We start from the raw sequence: 20,058 nt of genomic DNA, 5'->3' as shown, positions 1-20,058 counted from the left end.
CGTAAGCTCTTGAGTGCATAGGAATCGTTTGAATGTAATAATAACTTCCCTCTAGGATTCTTAATATAGAAAACCGAGGAATTTAAAGCACTTCAGAAGTTGATGTGATTCGTGTTGGAGGGATTTTAAATATGCTGCTGCACGCACTTTTCTTCTGCCAACCTAAACATATTTTCAAGTGCGTGAAGTTTTTTCTCAATCGGGAACCTTCAAGGAAGTCCATTTGCCTTCACAAAGCATTCAGACACTGAGATAAGTATCTATCAGTCCACCTTTCTGATAGGGATCCTATACATGGGCCAGTACAAAAGGACTGCCAGGTGCTGTGGGGAAGCACTGCTCAGTCCCAGAGGCCGAGGGCTGGGGTTGGGCTCTGGTTTTAGGAATCGGGGCAGGGGTTGTGCTGGGAGATGCTTTGAGGTGACAGGATTTAAGATTGGAGACTAACCTTTCTTCCGGAGTCCTTGCTGCCACACTCCCCTTTATCGTACCACCATTTGTTTTTCAGTTTGTCTAAGACGGCTTGCTCATTGAGTTTCAACACCGCTAGGTTTACTGGGATTCTTCCAACCATAAGGAAATAACATAAATAACATATTGTACCATGTTATCTTATGTTATTCAGTCAGAAACACACAGCAGCAAAAGTATACATGAGCTACATAATCAACAAAACAAGCAAAAACACACATCGATCTCACAACCAAACAAATAACATAGCATTAAAAGCATTAGAAACATTAGAGTCAAAGTGATTTGCATTAATACTCCATCTGACTTGTTTGATTGGCTTCTTCATACAGTAGATGTGTATTACTACATCACTTTGTGTAACCGGCACACAATTCTCACCTTCTCATTTGTGGCAAAATCAAATTATTCTGAGTTAGAAAGTGATCTCACAGAAGGCTTGCTTGGTTTAATTAACCACTGAATTTGTTCGTTCGGTCCAAATGGTCCGAAAGGTTGCCACTCTGTGTTTTTCGGATGCATCCTTGCACACACTGCCACTTTATCTCCTCCACAACAACACAGAGATTGCGTGTTGTTTTCCTTGAGTGTGGAACATGCCGGTTACCCCTCCCCCTTCCCAGCCCACCTCCACTCCCAGTGGTGGTGGTGGGCTACCCGCAAGGTTTATCAAACTGGCTCTGACCTTGGAGTCCCCGCCCCCGCTGCCGCATTCTCCCTTGTCGTACCACCACTTGTTTTTCAATTTGTCCAAGAGGCCCTGCTCGTTCAGTTTTAACACTGCCAGGTTTACTGGGTTTCTTGAAAATAATATAGAACGATAGTCATTAGGAAACACTAGGGGACAGATATAAATGTACGGCGGTGGTGATTATGAAAACACTGACTTGATATCTGAGATTCTCCTGTGATTTGTGACTGATGTGAAACAGGAGTGTTTTTAGAAGCACATGATAGTCGTTTACTAGCATGAGGCTGAAATACTGACGACCTACTGTATACAGTAAGGGCGACAGGTTTTACCAAGCAGGGGCCTCGGAGAGAGAAGGAGCATTTTGATGGTGCTTTGGATGCAGAAAACTCTCTAGAGATGGTCATTTCTATTTAGAGGGTACCTGTAGTGAAAATGTATAAAACAAAAAAAATGTGTTTAATGTATTATGTAAGTATGAATTTTTATGCGTGGTTTCTTTTTTTTTTTTTAACATTTTATCATTAAATGTCCAATAGCTCGTATTTACCCATAATAAAACATATTCAGGTCAACTTTCTCAAAGCCTATTTTATTAGGAAACCAACTGTTTCAGAACATCTGATTTCAACTTCATCTAAATCTAACAATAACACAAGCAAGTACGTAAGCGATGAGACAAATCAGACAAAAATAACTGGGACACTCAGATTAACACTAAAAAAGACAGTTTGACCAAAATGCACAAAATCTAAATCATTAACAAATAAGAATAATTCAATTTTAAAAACGTAATACACATTAAACAACTCATACACATATACCTAATGAATCAAATAAAGGAGACACAATAGATCCCTAAATGATACAGTAAATAATAATGACTCAATCCATAATCTTGAACATAATTTGTATTGCTTTATATCAACAGTAAGTGTCATCTTTAACTAACTGTAATAACTGATCGTTTGATTTGTAAATGTGAAACATCTTCTAATTAAAAGAAAACTGTTAGATATAAACTTTTGAAAACTGTGCTTTGACCTAAATAATTTGTGTATGTCTATATAGGAGTGAGCCGACCCTGATGCCCACAGCTGTGCACTAGATGAGTGAATGTTTCTTCTATTGATTTGATATTGGTATTGATTAATTTTCAATACCAATAAAGTGATTGATTGATTCAGCAAAGCAAAAACCTCTGACTACAGTATGTCTCTGTGTATACAATCTCAGGAACTGATTACGAGAGAATCTCAAAACTCTAACAATTACAATAAACAAAATATGTGCATCTTTTTATATATAAAAAAACACATTAAAATGACTTTTTAGACCATTTTTATACCGTAGGGCATTAAAATATGGACAGCCACCATTTTGGACAGGATATGACGGCCTGATGTTTTAAAAATATGTTGCATTGTGAGAGGTAGATGCGTAACAGGTCAGTTTATATTGTGGGAAGTGTAGTTTTACTGTTAGCTATAGGCGCTAAGAAGCTTTGTCTATCCACTGCCTCAGTGATAAAAGTACAGCATCCAGGTTGTAGAAGATTAAATATCACCTTTCTCACCAGCTATCTCCTTCTTGTATGCAGCCCTACGCCAACTTAGCATGTAGCATTAGCCAAACGGACAGTGCTGTTAAAGAAGGCTGTACAGTTAGGTGTCGGAAGTGCACAAATACAACTAGCAAATGTGATAAAAGCTGCGTGAAAGGATATCTGTTCATTGAAGGGAGGATGTGCCGAGGATAAGCACCTGACGGTAGCGAAAAAGAAAAGGTAACGACTCAACATTTCGTCACAAGGAAGTAAGAGGTAACAATGTGGTGGGGGTGGGATTAGTGGAATGACACCAGTCCATGTAAGCAGAAACTCTGAACATGTATGTTTATAAGCTGCATTGAGATTTTCTATGAAGAAATTCTGTCTTGACAACTTTGGCTTGGTGCTTATTAGCTTAGATCATTAGCTTAGCCCATTAGCTTAGCCCACAGATTCCTCCCAGAGCAGCTCGGCTTCAAGCGGTCCTCGCATATCACCAAATTTAGTCTGAAACGAAAAAGTTGTGTATTATGGAGCCAACATCTGGATAACTCTGATTTAGTGTCGTTATTTGGCTTAGGCTTTTTCCCCTTGTTGTTATAGCAACCATGAGCTTTACACTGCACCACTGTTCATAAACTGTAGACCAACAGAACACTGTTGCCTAGCAACAGCTCACAGGAATCAATAAACGTGCGTCATATCCTGTGCAAAACGGCGACTCTCCATAGTTTAAGGCCCGATGGTATAAAAAGTCCTTTTAATATGTTTTTTTTTTTTTTTTTTAACAAAAAGGTGATACATTAAACATATTTTTTGTTATATACATTTTTACTACAGGTACCCTTTAACAGTCAGTATTCACATTATTAAGTTAACTAACAAACAAACAAGGTTTAACCATTAACAACTTTGTGTGCAAGAGAAACCAATGCTGGGATAAAGTAAAATGAATGTGGCTTAAAAGTTACTGTATTTTCACTTCCTCTCAATATGTAGCTACTCAACTGTAACAGGGAAAGTTTGTAACCATCAGTAGATGGAGTCTTCATCTAAAGCACCCTCCCATGGAATGATCTCCTTCTTTCTGGTGGGTGTGTGCGTGCATTTCCTAGAGCTGACAGGCGGAGGACAAAAACTCTTTCCATCCACACAGAAAGGCAGAAGCTGCAGGCAGAATTTGCATAAATGAATTAAAGATTACAGCCTGTGCCAAACTCCTTTCCCTCAAATTAGTGTTAAATCTTTTGTGCTGCAATGATTTGATATGGTAATATTCTGCCTTTCGTCCCAACGAACCGGAATGAGTTTTTATACCCAACATTGAGTGCACCACACAGCTGTAGGGAACACAGGTTTCCTCAGGGCCGGTAAAACCTCCCAAATCCTTTTTTTTCAGCCCAGTAGAGTTGGAAAAGACAAAAACACAATATGGATGTTCAGGAGGCCATTGGTTAGTTGGAAATGAAGGAAGCAATAATACATTAGAGCGATGGGTTAATGTACCAAGCATGTGGCTGGATGGACGTACTGTAAGTGTGCACATGAAGGAAGAATTGGAAAAAGTTCAAAGAAAGATTAAAAACGATGGGGCAGAACGTGCTCTCAGAAGACAATCCTGTCAAATGTAAAAAACGTACAAATCTTGTGAGTTTCAAAGTTGATCAATCAAACCTGCATTGCCCAGAATGTATGTGCACTTTGCATGTTCTCTCCAGGGTTGCTTGGGTTTTTCCTCTCAACATAATTGGCGTCTATTGGTGTGTGACTGTGATGTCTTTACGTGTTAACCACGTTCATACAGCTCTTTTAACTCATTGTGACCCTGCACATGATGAAGCAGGTACAGAAGATTATTAATTTATCTATAAATCTATAAATAATCCTGCTCTAGGGGGCTTGGGCGGACAACGGAGACTAGCCCAGTTAACACAGGGCACAAAATGGGGTACACCCTGGGCTGGTCTCCAGTCTATGCAGTAAGCACACATTTACAACAATGATTCAATCCAAGATTGTAATGACCAAACTCCATGTCTTTTGGCTGCAAGTGGACACTTATGTTGAAGCCCCACAATAAAATAAAACTATGCTTCGAAAGATTGGGGTTCAAACCTATAAGTATAACCTATTCTGTGCAGTGCTAACTCCATCACACACTAAAAAGTGGGAGAAATACTTTTATTATGAAAAACAATGGTTAAATTTATATTTTACCTCTGTCATTCTTCACATGGAGTTCAAGATCAAAGCTAGATTCACTAACTTTGTGGTAACGATTAGGGGCGTGAAAAAAAAATTGATTTCATGATATATCGCGATTTTTTTTGGGTGCCAATTATAAATCAATTTTTTAATTTAAAAAAATAGATTTTTTTTTTAATTAAAAAAAAGACAAAAATATAATTTTTTAAAGTCATATTTTAGTGTATTTGTGCAATATTTCTTTACTTTATTTTATGATGGCAGTGAGTAATGCCTGCAATATTTATGTATGCACAGACATTTTATTTTCATATAATCTGTTCAGGTCAGTGTTTAAACTGACACAATAGGAGAAATTATTTTTTATTATTTTTGTCCATTGTCAGTAACTCAGGGTGATTTATCCTTAATGTTCTCACTTACAGTTGTTCCAATGCCGTCATCATGTTGTCATGGTTACTTTGAGACTTCTACACAGTAGTTTCAGTGAAAAGAAACTTGTTGCACTTTGTTTCATGATGACAGTGTGTGTGTGTGATGGCCGGGCCACACAGAGGTAACAACTACTAAATCATTTGATGATTGACACTGACATTGTTCTCTGTCCCTTTAAGAAGAACAGAGAGGTGGCGAGGGGCTGGCCTGGAGAGAGCTGGAGGCGGCCTTAAGTGGACCAGACCATTGCAGAGGGGGACTGGGGTTAAGGGGGCTGTGTTTGTCCATTAGTTTTGGTTGTTTATCCCCTGTGTTTCTGCTTATTTATATTTGGTATATGGTCCAAGCTGTATTTAAGTCGACTCCTGTCTCATTTGAGGAGGTCAGTTTGTTTGTGTCAGTTCTCTTTGCACATTCTATCTTAAAAATGTTACATTATGTTGACCTCTTTTATTGGCCTGTGTTTGTCTGTGGCCAATAAAGCACCTTTTTTTGAAATTTAAAGCTTTTGTCTCCTTGCCTCACTGCTTGGCCCCTAACAGTATGTAACACTGCATTTTCTTTTTTTCAGTGAAAATGTGCAAAAAAACACTAGTAATAAATAATAAATAGGATGTTTTGAAGCAAATAGTTTTGACTCAATTTGTCCTCTGAATGATCAATATCTTATGATGAACATATGCAGCAACCTGATTTTTTCATCTCTATGTTTAACATTGATATTAACTGGGTAGAATATCGCGATATCGTATCGCGACCCAAGTATCGTGATACATATTGCATTGCAACATCCTTGCCAATACTCACCCCTGGTAACAAATTTGAGAAATTTAGAAATGTGACATAAAAAAAGAACAGCTGAGTACAGCCATATTTTTCTACACAGTGCTCGCACTGGTTCATTAGCAATGCATTGCAGGTGTGATTGTTCTCAATGGTGTCATTCCCATATGTTGAAATGTGAAAGAACTGCAATGTTAGCTCTTTTTTGTTCTTCTTTCCATGATTAAAAGAACAAATTGAACGCACTCATCCAGTCAGGAGTGTTTATCTGCTCCCTCTCAGACATATGTGAATGACTGTAACAAGCTGAGAATACCATGCGTCAAACAGGTCAAACTGAACACAGAGAGAGGGCGATAATGGGGGCCATCCTTGGTTTCTTTCACTGTTACTGATTTACAGTTTTAGATCCATTAGAGGTTACGGACAGAATTAATTCCACCACTTCTTATCACTGACACAGCTTTTACTTGATGGATGGAAGGTAATTTGTACAATTTGTAGAAAAGAGCATATGAATGAGGGTTTCGGGAAACAGTTCTTGTCAGTTAAATGACCTCTAGCTGTCAACCAGGGTTAAACTTTAAATGAATCAACGAGGTGTTGAAAAAAAAAAAAAATAAAAAAAAAAATCTTCCCATATGGCGCTTTTCATTAAAACACATGAAGCCTATTAGTGATACATTAAAAAGCTTTGGATGCCACCCGCTTCTGCACTCTCTCTGCACTTGCCGGAGCAATTGGAATGGGAAGTTAGTTAAGGTGTTAATGTAATGTGAAATGACAGCTGCTGCTCTTGGGCATCGATGGCGGAAGTACATTCAGCATGAATTACACATTATTACATCAACTGTGCCGACAATTAATTCAATTCTGTTCACTTCACATTGGAAGGTGTGAGCCCCGGCCAAAGTGCTTACGCACGCAGCAAGTTGGGATATTAAAAGATGTATATTTATATTGTGGAGCCTCTGGGTTTGATACTCTGTGTTTTTGTGACAAAAATGTAAGACTTAGTGCAGTGGTTCCCAATCATTTTTGTGAAATCATGTGTACCCCCCTCTTCCTATCAGAAGTACCCTTGTCTCGATCATTGGTTCAATACAAATTCAAAACAAGGAGTGTAATTTAAAGAGGAATTAACAGAAAAATAAATAAAAAAAAAAAAAACTTTTATGTTATTACTACTTAGTAAGGAAATACGGTCTCCTATGGAAAATGTAGCTAATTATTCTCCGATTGTCAGAAGTGTGATAAAATGGCATCGACAGCATAAAATAATCCTGTTTCAATAAATGACATGAAAATATTTTATTTTATTGAGCAATAATACTGTTAGTTTGTGGTGAATTTGTCAAAAATTGGCAAAAAAAAAAAAAAAAAAACGAGAAAAATTTTCCCGATTATTTTTTAAATGAATTGTTAAATCTTTCCGAGTACAGTAGTCCCTCGTTTATTGCGGGGGTTCCGTTCTAAAAATAACCCACAATAGGCAAAATCCGCAAAGTAGTCAGATTTATTTTTTTACAATTATTATGCATGTTTTAAAGGTGTAAAAAAAAATGCAATGTAAAATGCATGAAAAATTGCACTGTAAAATAATCAGCGAAGCGCAATATAGCGAGGGACAACTGCACCTCCTGCAATGTGCTCCTGTACCCCAGTTTGGGAACCACTGGCTTAGTGTAATTTAAAAACATGCTTTTCACATCAGCAAGGGCTCACATACTACCTATACATAGACTGCGTAGACAGACAGAACATTTTCTTTTTGGATGAAAACGATCAAGAACACAAATCAACATGATGGTGAAAATAAAGTATGAATATATATAACTTTTTAAAACTGAACGCATTCATTGGAAGTCAAACAAATAACAATAATGTGTCATTATGATTTATGGGGAACAAGTTGACTGGAAAACACAAAAATCTTCCAAATGTTTCAAGATTATATACAGTCGATGTTCACAAAGGGGGAACAAAAAAAAAGTTGATGATCATGAACAACTTAAAGATGTTTATGCACAAGATGTGTAATAATCTGCTGAGTCAGAGGTTTACCTGAGAGGAGAGCCCTTGGGTGTGGCTATTCCATAACCTTTTGAGTCCAGGTTTCCTCCCACCTTCATGGTGTCACATGGCTTCCTCTGTTCAATGTACTCATTCATGGTCGACTCCAGCAGGTAGGCATACTTGCCCTTGGACTTCCTAACTCTCATTACACCTTCGTCTGTGGTTCTGACAAAGACGGACGGGTCAGCAGCTTTCATGTAGGACCACATCTTCTCAAACACGGCGATCTTTGACCTCTGGTAGTCAGATGGGAATACGAGAGTGGGAAAAAGAGCAAAGAGAATTATAGTCTCATCATTATCAAAGTCATACTATTGTGTTGCACAGAAATGTACGACCCATCAGATTCTGTGACCGCAGAGAGCGAGATTTCACCGTGACGTTGTGCACGTGGTCAAACACAGCCGACAACACCGGTGTAAACTCCATGTAACCGACTATATCTACGTGTTTGCGGGCTTGCATAAAACTAGATCGATTAATCAATGATTTAGTCAAATTGATCTAAAGTATAAAAAAATCGATATCCATCGCCATTTTGCCATCCGCTTTTATTTTTTTTGTTTAAACACCAAACGTTTGTTGGTGAGAAAAATAGTTTTTCAAATAATGTTTTTCATGTAGGTGCCTTAAACAACTAAATTCTCAAAATGTATCAATATTGTGTTTTTATTCTTTAATGTGTAAAAAAAACCCTCCAGAATATTGTCTGATATTAATCGCAGGCCTCTAATTCAAAACAAATCAAAATTGTATCGTGGCAGGCTTTATGACATTGGCAAATATCAAATCGCTGTTCTGATAATCGATATCGTATCGGAATGACACAGGTGATTTACACCCCTAGTAAAACCTGTTTACATGTGTATGTTACACACCGTGGCTCAGTGGTCTATTCAAGTCAATGTTGTGTCCTTGGGCAAGGCACTTTACCCACATTGCCACGTATGAATTGTGCATGAATGTTGGTGGTGGTCAGGCGTGAAATGGTAGCCACGCCTCTGTCAGTATTCCCCAGGGCAGCTGTGGCTACTTTGTAGCTTACTACCGCTGGTATGACTAACGTGAGTGACTGGTGTGAATGAATAATGGTTTCTGTCACGCACTTTGAGTCTCCTCGAAAAAAGCTCTATATAAATCCAAGCCATTATTATTATTATTATTATTATTATTATTATTATTATTATTATTTTTCACAAGCACGTATAGGATTTACACACTAGCATATAACAATTTTTTTAAATTTATTTGTTTATTTGATGTGGACATCACAGTTATATTAGTGACCCAGATGTACTGTTTTAAGTGTGTTAGCACGGGTGCTAATACACAACACTTGTCCACAGGAGGCTTTTAAAAGGTTAAAAGTAACAGAAAACACAAAAGTAAGGAGAAAATATGCACTGTAAAAAACATTACAACAATAAAAGAAAAGCAATATTCAAAGTTAAATAGAAACAGTTATAGGGCAGAGACAATACGGGCAAACAAGAAACCAGGTAAAACTATAAACATGATTTTAGCCAATTTTGGAGTCAATTTTTAAAAGCATCGTCACTCGTCTTTAATTTTAAAGGTGAGCACGTAAAAAAACTAAAATGTATCCCTTTAGGGTACATTCAGCCCTTTACAGCATCCAATTTGCTTTACATGAAAAAGTAAAAATGACAGAGAAATGATGAATATTTGTGTAAATAACTAAATATTTCAGTTGCAGATATCTAATGTTTCTCCACATTCAAAAACTCAATGAAACGCCAATATTTGCAGGGGCACACATGCTTATATCACATGGGATGAACGTCAATCTTAATCTCAAACTTTGGAAAAAACTTTTTCTAATATTGTGAAACTTTTCATAAAACAATTACACAAAATGATGTCAAATTGCCTTTGCTAATGATGTTCCCGTCCCTTCACGCTAACTTCATCCTACCACAAATTAGATTATAGAAATGAGTTCTGGCTGGTTTGAGTCTTTAAGAGCATCTTTGTGGAATTCCTAATGTTTGATAAAATTATCATGCATTTTGTTTATAGATAGATAGATCCTGCCTTTTTTGCATTTAGTGTTAGTCTCGTTTTACTCAGGTGAAAAAGAACTCAATTCATCAATTTATTTAAACTTTGAAGGGCAGTGTGGATAAATTGTAAAAACATTTTAGTTATTTATTTAATTTTAAGCATATTTCGTAAAAAAAAACAAACAAAAAAAAAACATTATTACATTATTATTAAAATATTACTTTACATGCAACTACACTTTTAAATAATGCCACAGAGCAGAAAGAGCGCTGCATCAGCGCTGCATGATAATCACAGCCAATCAGAATAAATTTGAATTGAGGAATAAAATGATGATGATCTTTGCATTTTAGAATAATCAGTGGAGCAAACGTTCTCCTCCTCACCCTGAAGAACTCTTTGGTGGAACCGGCATCCAACGTCCCATAAGCGATCTCTGTCTGCTTGGCCAAGTCCTCAGCGCTCTCTATAGGAGACACCATCCTCTCTACTGTCAGGAAAGCGGCCAGGTTGGCAGTATAGGACGAGATGATGATAAGAGTGAAGAACCACCAAACACCTCCTACGATGCGGCCTGACAGAGAGCTGAAAGGAAAGGGAAACAGGGAGCTTTTGACTGCGTTGCAGTTACAGACATGTACAGTAAAAACTATTAGAAACATGTCAAATTAAATTGACCACGGAATAAAATATCAATCACAAGTAATGCACAGACCAATGATACAAATTCAGCTTAAATCTTGGTTCTCAGCCTTTTGTGGCTCAAGTTTCCCCTTTTTCTTATTTCTGAGTCCAAGCACCCCCCTTTGTCCGACTGTAACATTTTGCCTAAAAAACTATTTAAAAGCAACAATAGAGCATAATGATGGAATGAACGAGTGAAAACAGTATGGAAAGAAACAGTATTTAGTGCAGTGGTTCCTATTAGAGATGTCCCAATACAACTTTTTCACTTCCGATACAATACCAATATTGAACCCTTGAATAATGGTCGATACCGATATTGATAGAATAAGATATCAGCACTAATCATACATACTTTTATTATTTATTTATGAGTGCGGAATGTTAAAAAAGCTTGATTATTAAAAACAGACCAATTTATTATAAACCAATGAATTACATATAATTAACCTTTTAGAATAAGAATATTATATGATTGAATAGAAGAAATTAAAAAAATAAATATGAAGATATTGAAAAAATAAATCCATTTCAGATTTTAGAAAATTCCATATTCGTTTTCTGGCTGATATCGGACCAATATCCGATATCAATATCGGATCAGGACACCCCTAATCCCCATTTTGAAATCAAGAATTTCTGCTGAACCCAAAGACATTTTGTTCTAGAATTAGTTTTTGATCATGTTTGAGCTCAGGTGTATATATATATATATATATATATTTTTTTTTTTTTTTGACTGCATTTTAGTTGAAATAGATTTATATTTCACAAAATGAAACTATAGAAATACAGTTGTTTAAGATTGTGTGTTGTTTTAGTAAAAAAAATAATGATAATTTAAAAAATTCAAAAATCTCTTAATTTTTCAGACATTTCAGGCAACCCCATTTAAACTCCAGGCGACCCCAAAAAGGGTCCCGATCCCAAGGTTTAAAAACACTGATTTAGTGGCTCGTCAATAGATTTATTTCTATAGTTTGTATCATTTCTGGTTATCTCACGTCTTGGGTGGGACCAAGACTGATCATTTAATTGTTAATTTTCCTCTTTCTCTCGCTCTTTTTAGTGCCACTGCGTACTTCTAGGGGTACACGTACCCCCATTTGAAAAACACCGCTCTATAGTAATAATTTTCATAAACAAATCAACATCATCTATGAACGAATATCACCTCATCTTTTCTGTGCATCACCAAAGTAAACATAAATGTAACGTATCATAACGGCAGGCAATAGTCTAACCCCCTTCATTTCCTCTCTAAGGTTTCTTTCTTTCAGCGGTTGAGCAGCTACAGCAGATATCTTGTAGCGTTACATGTCGACCCCCCCCCAAAACAAAAAAAAGCACTGAAGCAAAGAGCAGTCTAGCTTACGCAATGAAAATGACACAAATCTGAAACAAAAAGAGCTTTTATGCTTCACCTTTGTACTGTCAAGCCAAATGGAGCCTGAACATCAAGGCGAGATTAAACATGGAGGAAAGGGGATACGCTAAAACAGAATCATTTAAGATGCTTTTCAGATGACGGGTGGATGATGAAAGAGCAGCCAGGGAGAAAGTGAAGAGCAAACACTGGAAAAATACAGAAGCCTTTGAAAATCAGTCGGGGGAATGCAGAGCTGTCTGCAGGGTGCGTTTGTGTGTGTGTGCGTATGTCAGTGTGTGTGTGTGTGTGTGTTTGGACTTCTTCACTAGGTGAAAGAAATGCAACATGTTTTCTAGGTGATATATTGTTTCTAGAGAGTGATTGACTCATCTGTGTTAAATCTGGCAGCAAAGTATGAATTTTTTGACTTTTTTAAAAAACAGTTTTTTAAGCTTAAAATAATGTATTGTAATTTCATTAAAAAAGTCAATAATTTACATTTTGTGGTTTGCAATAACTTTGTGTCATCCAATTCCCCTTCAAATTATCCGGCTAAACCTTTATTGAGTAGAAGTTATTTATTAACGTTTCATTTAGTCAAATATCTTTTCTGTTATCATCTACTGAGCAAAACTTAGAAATGCACAGAACTGAAGCCGAACTTTCAAACTTTAGAGGCCACGGTTACATGATGTTTTTTAATTCGGAATAGATAATTCTGAATTAAATCATTCGCAGTGTTCTGCTTCGTGTTTACATGGAAATGGTCATTCCTGAACGAGGTTTACATGGAAAACTGGTTTGTTCGGCTTTAGATAATTCCGCTTTAGGTCTGAGGGTTGGGAAGGTTCTGATTGGACAGGGGGAGAACGTGACGTATCACGTCAATCATGTCTATCACACAACTGTCAGCTATAACACAGACAACCACACATGAGAACTGTTTTCACCTTTATTTTGATTTAGTTTTGAAGCAGCAGCTCAACAATAACACACGGTTTCAGTTTGGACTGCGGAGCGGAAGAGAGATAGGAACTAATCAACGGTAAAAAGCCCAGTAAATGTCTGGAAAACAATCGCCAGGAATAAATAGTTGCTCCCTGGTAAAGATATTATCTCTAACAACAGGTAAAATGATAAACTGGTGATACAACAGCCTGTGAATGCATTACGGGGACGCATTTACTTCACCTACGGGTCCTAGTGCCAGCCGTCCAGTGAAGCCTGTTCCATTTACCGCGTTTACCGAGGTCCGTGTGTGTTTAATAAGTTCGTGTGAAAGTCTGCATGTTTATGCCTCCGTCCATGCACTCTTTTCATTATATCCATGTATTTTAAGGCTCTTATTAAATAGCCTAGGCCGGAGCCCGGGCCGCCGCCATCTTGGATTCTGTCATCACCCGCGTGTCATCGCCGCAAGTCTCACAAGCACAGAACAACAAGAATGAACTTAAAGCAGAATTAGGCAAGTGAAGTGTTTACAAGAAAGATGAATTACCTAATTCTGAATTAAAAACGGAAAATAAACCAGCCACCTAACCTCGGAATTAACTTTCATTTGGAATTAAATTAGCATTGGGAATTATGTGTTTACAAGGTCAGGTTAAAGAGGAATTAAAGCTCCCATGTAAATGTGGCCATTGTAGTTCCATTAAAATGTTTAGTGTATTTTGCTAATCACAATTTCTGCTGTATTATATACAGTGAGCAATGACCAGTTTTTTTTTAATTCTTTATACTAGTTATTGCAATTTATTAAAATAGCATTAAATAAAAAGCATTGAATACAACACCAAAAAACAAAATTAATTTGGCTGAAGCTGCAAACGCGCGTATGAACAGAGGTTTGGGTTTTACCACCAGAGGCGTGCAAACTTCTCAGTTCTGACAACTGCTGGCCTCTAGAGATGGCAGTAAACAGCTGTCTCATCCTTTCTGCTTAGTTGAACATCCTTCCACTCCTCCTTTCCTCTCCATCCACACCACTCTGCTCCCTGTCTGTCTCCTGGTGACTTGTGGGGAGGGGTCTGACAGAGGTTTGTTTGGGCCAAAACAACAATGACCTACACCTCAGCGCCCTCACTCATGAATTCAAGGATTTGCGCACTCATGCAGATTTGTTTGTTTGTAGGGGATGGGTTATTTGTTAAAGAGAAAAAACAGGGTCAGAAAGAAGAAAACCCCATTGTGTGTGTGTGTGTGTGTGTGTGTGTTTTTAGCAGAGGAACTGACAAACACAGACCTGTTTGTCTTTGTTTCCTCTTATCCTCCTTTCCACTTCTAAAACCAACCTGAGAGCATAGATAAAAACAATAACTAAGCAGTTTTTTCCACACTAAGAAATGTGTAATAATATTGTCTTGTCAAGGCAATGATCAATCAGTTACCCTATTCACCCCTCCTATAATGTATTCCTGCAAACAGCAGGATTTGTCAGTGGGTGAAGTGGAAGCTCACCAGTATCCCTCTCTACCTACTAATGGCCAGGCTGATTTCACCTATGGAGAACATGTTTGATGCTCAATTCTACTGCTTTATGGTACGTTCACACCAAATGTGGTTTGGGCGTCAAAATCATTCCTTACATGCGTAGTTGGACGCTTGTGCTCATTGAATGCAGACCCCTTGTCACCAGCGTTGAAGATGCTCGAGACGCGCATCGAGGGGAGGGGCTTCTCTGTTGCTGGTGGTGTTCATACTGTACAATGGATGATTTTGTGGCGATCAGTTACGTTCGTAATTCAACCAGTGACTGTGATATGGTGGGGAACATTATTGTAATGAGAAGGCGGTGTTTATGGACGGATGTATTTTAGTGTGACTCAGTGTGTGCACTGTGATGTTAGAGGGCTATAGAGAAGTGTTGTTGAATGGAGAATAAAGTCCTGTTCATCATCTCTACATCATCCAGAAAGTGGCTTGGTTTCTGGATTCACCAGAGCTGCGCTCGGACGAGAGTCGCTTTCAGAGCTACTTCCGTCTCTCCTGTGCCCAGGTTGACGACCTGCTGACCGGCATCGGTGCTCGTATCTCCTACCAGGACACCAACTACAGGCGCTCTATTCCAGCAGATGAGTCTGTCCATCTGTCTCTGGTTAGTGTTTTTGTTCTTCTCATTATTCTGAATACGTCACGTAGGGAACGCTCCTGATTGGTCGACGCACCGTGATATGCCCCAATAGTTCAACAATCCCAACTCCAGCGTCGGCCGCGTTGGAGGTGCCGAACGCACGTCAAAAGCGTCCGCTGCGCGAAAAGCTTCAAAACGCGCCTCACAGGAGGCACGGGATGCGCAGCGGGACCTCCGACGCTCCCTAGAAGTGCGTCCACCATGTATTGTGAATGTACACCTGCCGCTTTTGACGCTTTCGACACAGCACAGAGCAGCACTGTATGTCCCATTCTTTATTCTATACTTTAAGGCTTCTTTCAAATTGAATTCCTCATTATTATAGCTCCACAGACCCCTTTTCTGATGTGCTTCTGAGAGCAACTCGTTTTGGTGCGGTCTCTTTAAATGCAAATGAGACACTCCATACCCCGCCCCCTCTCGGTTCAACTCCACCCTGCTCGGCCATTTTTCTAGTTTGATAGAAGAGATACGGCTATGTAGCGGCGCATAAACTTTTTATTCAGAGGTTATTTACAAAATGTCAACAACAGAAGACTTGTCCATCCAGCCTTACATGTTTGAGCCAGAGTCTGACCCGGCGGAGCGAGATGAAAATGAAGATGATGAACCTGCAGAACCCTAACACAAGCACTGAGCTAACGCTAGCGCCAAGCTAACATCACGAAATGCATTTTAATACAGTCTTTTCGGAGACAAAAATGGCAAAATGAAATGACTAATGAAAACTTTAGACTTTAATTAAATCACGTAGGCCATATCATCAAGGATCTAAAATGAGCACACAGCGCTAACATATGAAGTCTGAAGACGGTGCAACTGCTAAGCAACTGCTAATGCTAACAAAACAATGACAGGGACGTCTTATCATCACACTTTTTAGCGTTATTTACAGCTTACCGAAGTGCTCTGTTCATCGTCTCCAAAGATAGAAGGAATTGAACCCTCAATCAGACAAAGTCTTTGACAAATCCTTCTTTATACTGGCAGAGGTTGCAGAAGCAGTCATCCTTGAAGTGCTTCGCGCACACAAAAATGACCTTACCCACAGATGTGGGTACATTTCCGTGAAAAATAAAACTCAACCAGGCACTTTGAAAAGGTTCTGATGCTGGGAGACGGTGTAATGAAGCGTGTGGGTTACTACATCCAACAACCAAACATTTTGACTTATCCTCTCGTAACTTCTGCATCCTTGAGCTTGGACTACAAAATAAAAGCGAGAAATAAAAATGGCGAATTGCTCGAAGTGTTGGGCCTGGAGTCGATGTCTTAATTTGGCAGTTCCGCTGCAAATACTGTGATGTAATAGTTCAAAAAACGTAATAGAGAATAGAAAAATCGAAACAGATTGAAAAATATGACCAAAACAGAATATAAAGATATCTACGGAGCACCTGAAGAGACTAATTTGATTTTTTCTGTACTTCTAAACACTCTAAATATACAACAAAATGCATTTAAGGGCTAAAAAAAGTGGATTTAGCATGATATGTCCCCTTTAAGACTATTTCAGTTTTGTAGGCGTTGTATTTTATATTAAATAATCTTGTTTATTAGTTTACCAATTGATCAAACATCGTACCGTACTTTTTCAGTAGTTGATCACATTCTCCTGTGTTCAGTAATATGCCTAAATGTGGATATGTGCCTCTGTTTGCCGCAGCGTGTCCATTCAGCAAACACACATAGTAGATCAGTGTCTATATACATGCTTTAGCTGTTCTCTGTGATAAACTGACTGAATAACACCAACTTTAACCATTTACCACTTTTAAAACCACAGCTTCCTTAATGTGCCTGTACCTTTTTTAACCTCTTCTCGCTCGCTGCTCAGTAACAAATAACATCTCGTCTTCTTTGTCTCAGCATTGGTTTCCATTGGCTGTTTACTCACAGTAAAAGCTGCGGAGCATGCATCCTCACGTCTCTGAACAGTAAATCTGTGATCAACCTCATTGGTCTGCTGCAGAAGTCCATAAATTAAAGAGTGACAGCTGGCTTGGCTGAATCGCTGCTCTTTAAGCTGAGAAGAGTTTGATGAAATAGGAAAAGCCAGCGTGGGCAGGGGCAGCTTGGGTAAACCAGGTTTGAACCCGTAAGCCTGGTTCTTTTTAAATATCCCACCCAGGTCAGCTCACATTTTAATTGTTTAAATCTGCCTTAGCCTAACCTAGACAAAGCTGACGGACGACGACAGAGGAGGGTGAAAATGACATTTTTAGCATTTTTACCTGTGCCAAGCAGGTTACGTTTTGCCTGCGTTTATTTACGGTATTTCTTTATTTACCAGTAGTTATTTGTCTATGAACAGTCTAATTTAAAAACTAATGGATGGATTTTGATTGGTGTTCAGGAAATATCTGAAATGGGATATGGAACAGGTGGTGATTACCGTAGATTTTGGATACGTTTTAAGAATTCAGAAAAAAAAAAAAACCCTTATCTCTCATCAGTGGCAAAATTTCAAAAATTCATATTTCGGTCGTAATTAAATTTGACTCAGGTGTAGGGTTGGTTCCTCGATCACACCACATCAACTTTTATCCAGATGTGGAAGAAAACCTCAGCTATGAATTTTACTCATTATCTCTGAAATATTTAGGTGACAATGCAATATGGATGACTTTTATGGCGTGGCGGAGGTACATTCTAGTTGTGTTCTATTATTCACATGTCTATATTCCACAGACTGTTTATGAAGTACTTAGAAATTCCAATTGTTTAAAGGTGTAAAAACTAACGCTATCGTTTGTTTTAGTATCTTGAACTTAACTATACGGTGATCAATAATATGATTGTTTTTTTTTTTGTAATTTCCACTTTGATTAAAAATATCCCACTTGTTGAAGTCAATGTTTTATAAATTTGAGTTGGCACTATCTTGTGTTTTTTAAATGCTCTGGATGCAGGTAAAAGCAGAACTCGGCATGAAAACATACTCATACTGTGTGAATGCAAAAAGAAAAAAAAAAAAAAAAACTACAGAATTACAAGGACATAGATAATGAACGAGAGACAATATTCTCACTCAGAACATTTAACATTGATACCAAATGATGAAACTCAAGAAAACCCCAGAAACACTAAAGACACAAAAAACAGCCAAGAAGTAAATATATTATAGACACACAGAATGAGTCACAGATAAAGAGCGTGTGACAAAAGGAAATGAGATCATTAAGCAGGAAGCCAATCGGATGTTTGCAGACAGGTATTACAGTAGCTGAGAGTTGTTCTACATAAAGTCTATCCCCACAGTAAAGCTATCATATGATTTGTATACCATTTAACTTCAACTCATTTCATCATCATGAATATGAAGCACTGCACAAAAGACCAGCTCAGATCTCCAGCTACATGATCTCCACCCACATCTTCCCAGGAATCTGCTGTAGTGCTAAACTCTCATTAGAATTCCCCAGGCTGGCCTCCTCTTTTTGATATACTAATTAGCAATGACTAATGACTTTAATGAGTGTAAAAATTGAGCCTGTAATAGCAACATTATAATAGATAAGGCAATAGTGAAGGTTTAATTGATAAAGGAAATGCTGTATGTATGTGAATCTTTAGACAAACGTTAGAAGGAACAAAATGTTTGTTTATCTGGCTGCCACTCAACCAACCAGACTCCTGAGAGTCTGGTTGGTTGAGTGGTTATGGTTAAGGCTCAAACATACTCGGGCAGACTCAGGCATAGTAGTTTCCATTCAAATCCTACATTTCCAACAATCCTTAGTGCTTCTCTGTAGTCCTTGTACTCCTGGGACGTGTTTTAAAGGTACTTTCGTAGCTCGTCTGCCAGTCTCTTCTCTAAGCTCGTCTTCATCTCTCATTCATCAGGCGGGTGAAATGCAGGTTGGTGTGTTACATTTAATGCAGGTCGATACAATGCAGAGCAGTGTTTTGTGTGACACGAAGTACGCAAAGAACTTTGCGTGGTAGTCAAATCTGAGCTTTGCAGTTTATTGGCCTGGCGGACTCTTGCTTTGAGGATGTACGCTCGAGTATGTTTGAGCCTTTATTAAGGAAGTTCCTGAGCTTTTTGGTTACAGAGCAGCAGCGGTCGATGAGACACGCCTCTGGACTGCAGGGTGTCTGGTTTAAGGAGAACAGGATATAATCTCTGCTCTTTGCAGATGATGTTGTCCTGTTGGATTCTTTAAAACAGAACCTTCAGCATGGATTGGGGCTGTTTGCAGCCAAGTGTAAAGTGACCAGGATAAAAATCAACACCTAATTTTTTCTTTTTTTTTTTAAATCTCTGTAAAGAGGTAATTTGTCTGAGGACTGTTTATGCCTCAAGGGGAGGAATCTAAGTATCTTGGGGTCTTATTCACAAGTGGAAAAGGATGTAACGGGAGTGGTGCAGCGGCAGCAGTACCGCCATCTACGTACTGGTCCATTGTGGTGAAGTAGGAGCTAAGCTGAGAAGCAACGCTTTCAATTTACCGGCCAATCTACGTTCCTACCCTCACCCATGGTCATGAACTTTGAGTGATGACTCAAAGTTCGAGTCGTTAGAAATTGGGGGGAGAAGCTCTGTGCCGCAGAAGGAGCTCAGAGTAGAGACGCTGCTCCTCCAAGTCAAGTACTGGTTGCCCCCTAGCCGCCTCCTTATAGGGAGGTGTTCCTGG

The 20,058-nt window shown here is 38.4% G+C and overlaps 1 protein-coding gene across 5 annotated transcripts in view; it reads right to left on the bottom strand.

The window, feature by feature from the left end:
- Positions 1 to 20,058, bottom strand: part of gria1a (glutamate receptor, ionotropic, AMPA 1a) — a 98,083-nt gene that overhangs the window by 7,775 nt on the left and 70,250 nt on the right. For 2 of the 5 annotated variants that reach the window (XM_028458918.1, XM_028458919.1), the window contains exons 12-14: positions 10,622 to 10,820; positions 8,199 to 8,446; positions 1,157 to 1,271 (exon numbers count right to left, since the gene is read on the bottom strand). In XM_028458918.1, coding sequence (XP_028314719.1) covers positions 1,157 to 1,271; positions 8,199 to 8,446; positions 10,622 to 10,820 — 562 coding nt within the window. Of the gene's footprint in view, positions 1 to 448; positions 564 to 1,156; positions 1,272 to 8,198; positions 8,447 to 10,621; positions 10,821 to 20,058 lie in introns of all 5 variants that reach the window. The other 3 variants (XR_003674900.1, XM_028458920.1, XM_028458922.1) reach the window with 2 other exon arrangements.

This window comes from Gouania willdenowi, chromosome 10 (assembly GCF_900634775.1).
Source record: "Gouania willdenowi chromosome 10, fGouWil2.1, whole genome shotgun sequence".
Lineage (NCBI taxonomy): Eukaryota > Metazoa > Chordata > Actinopteri > Blenniiformes > Gobiesocidae > Gouania > Gouania willdenowi.
The sequence above is the reverse complement of the archived record's forward strand: the minus strand, read 5'-3'. Positions and strand labels throughout refer to the sequence as shown.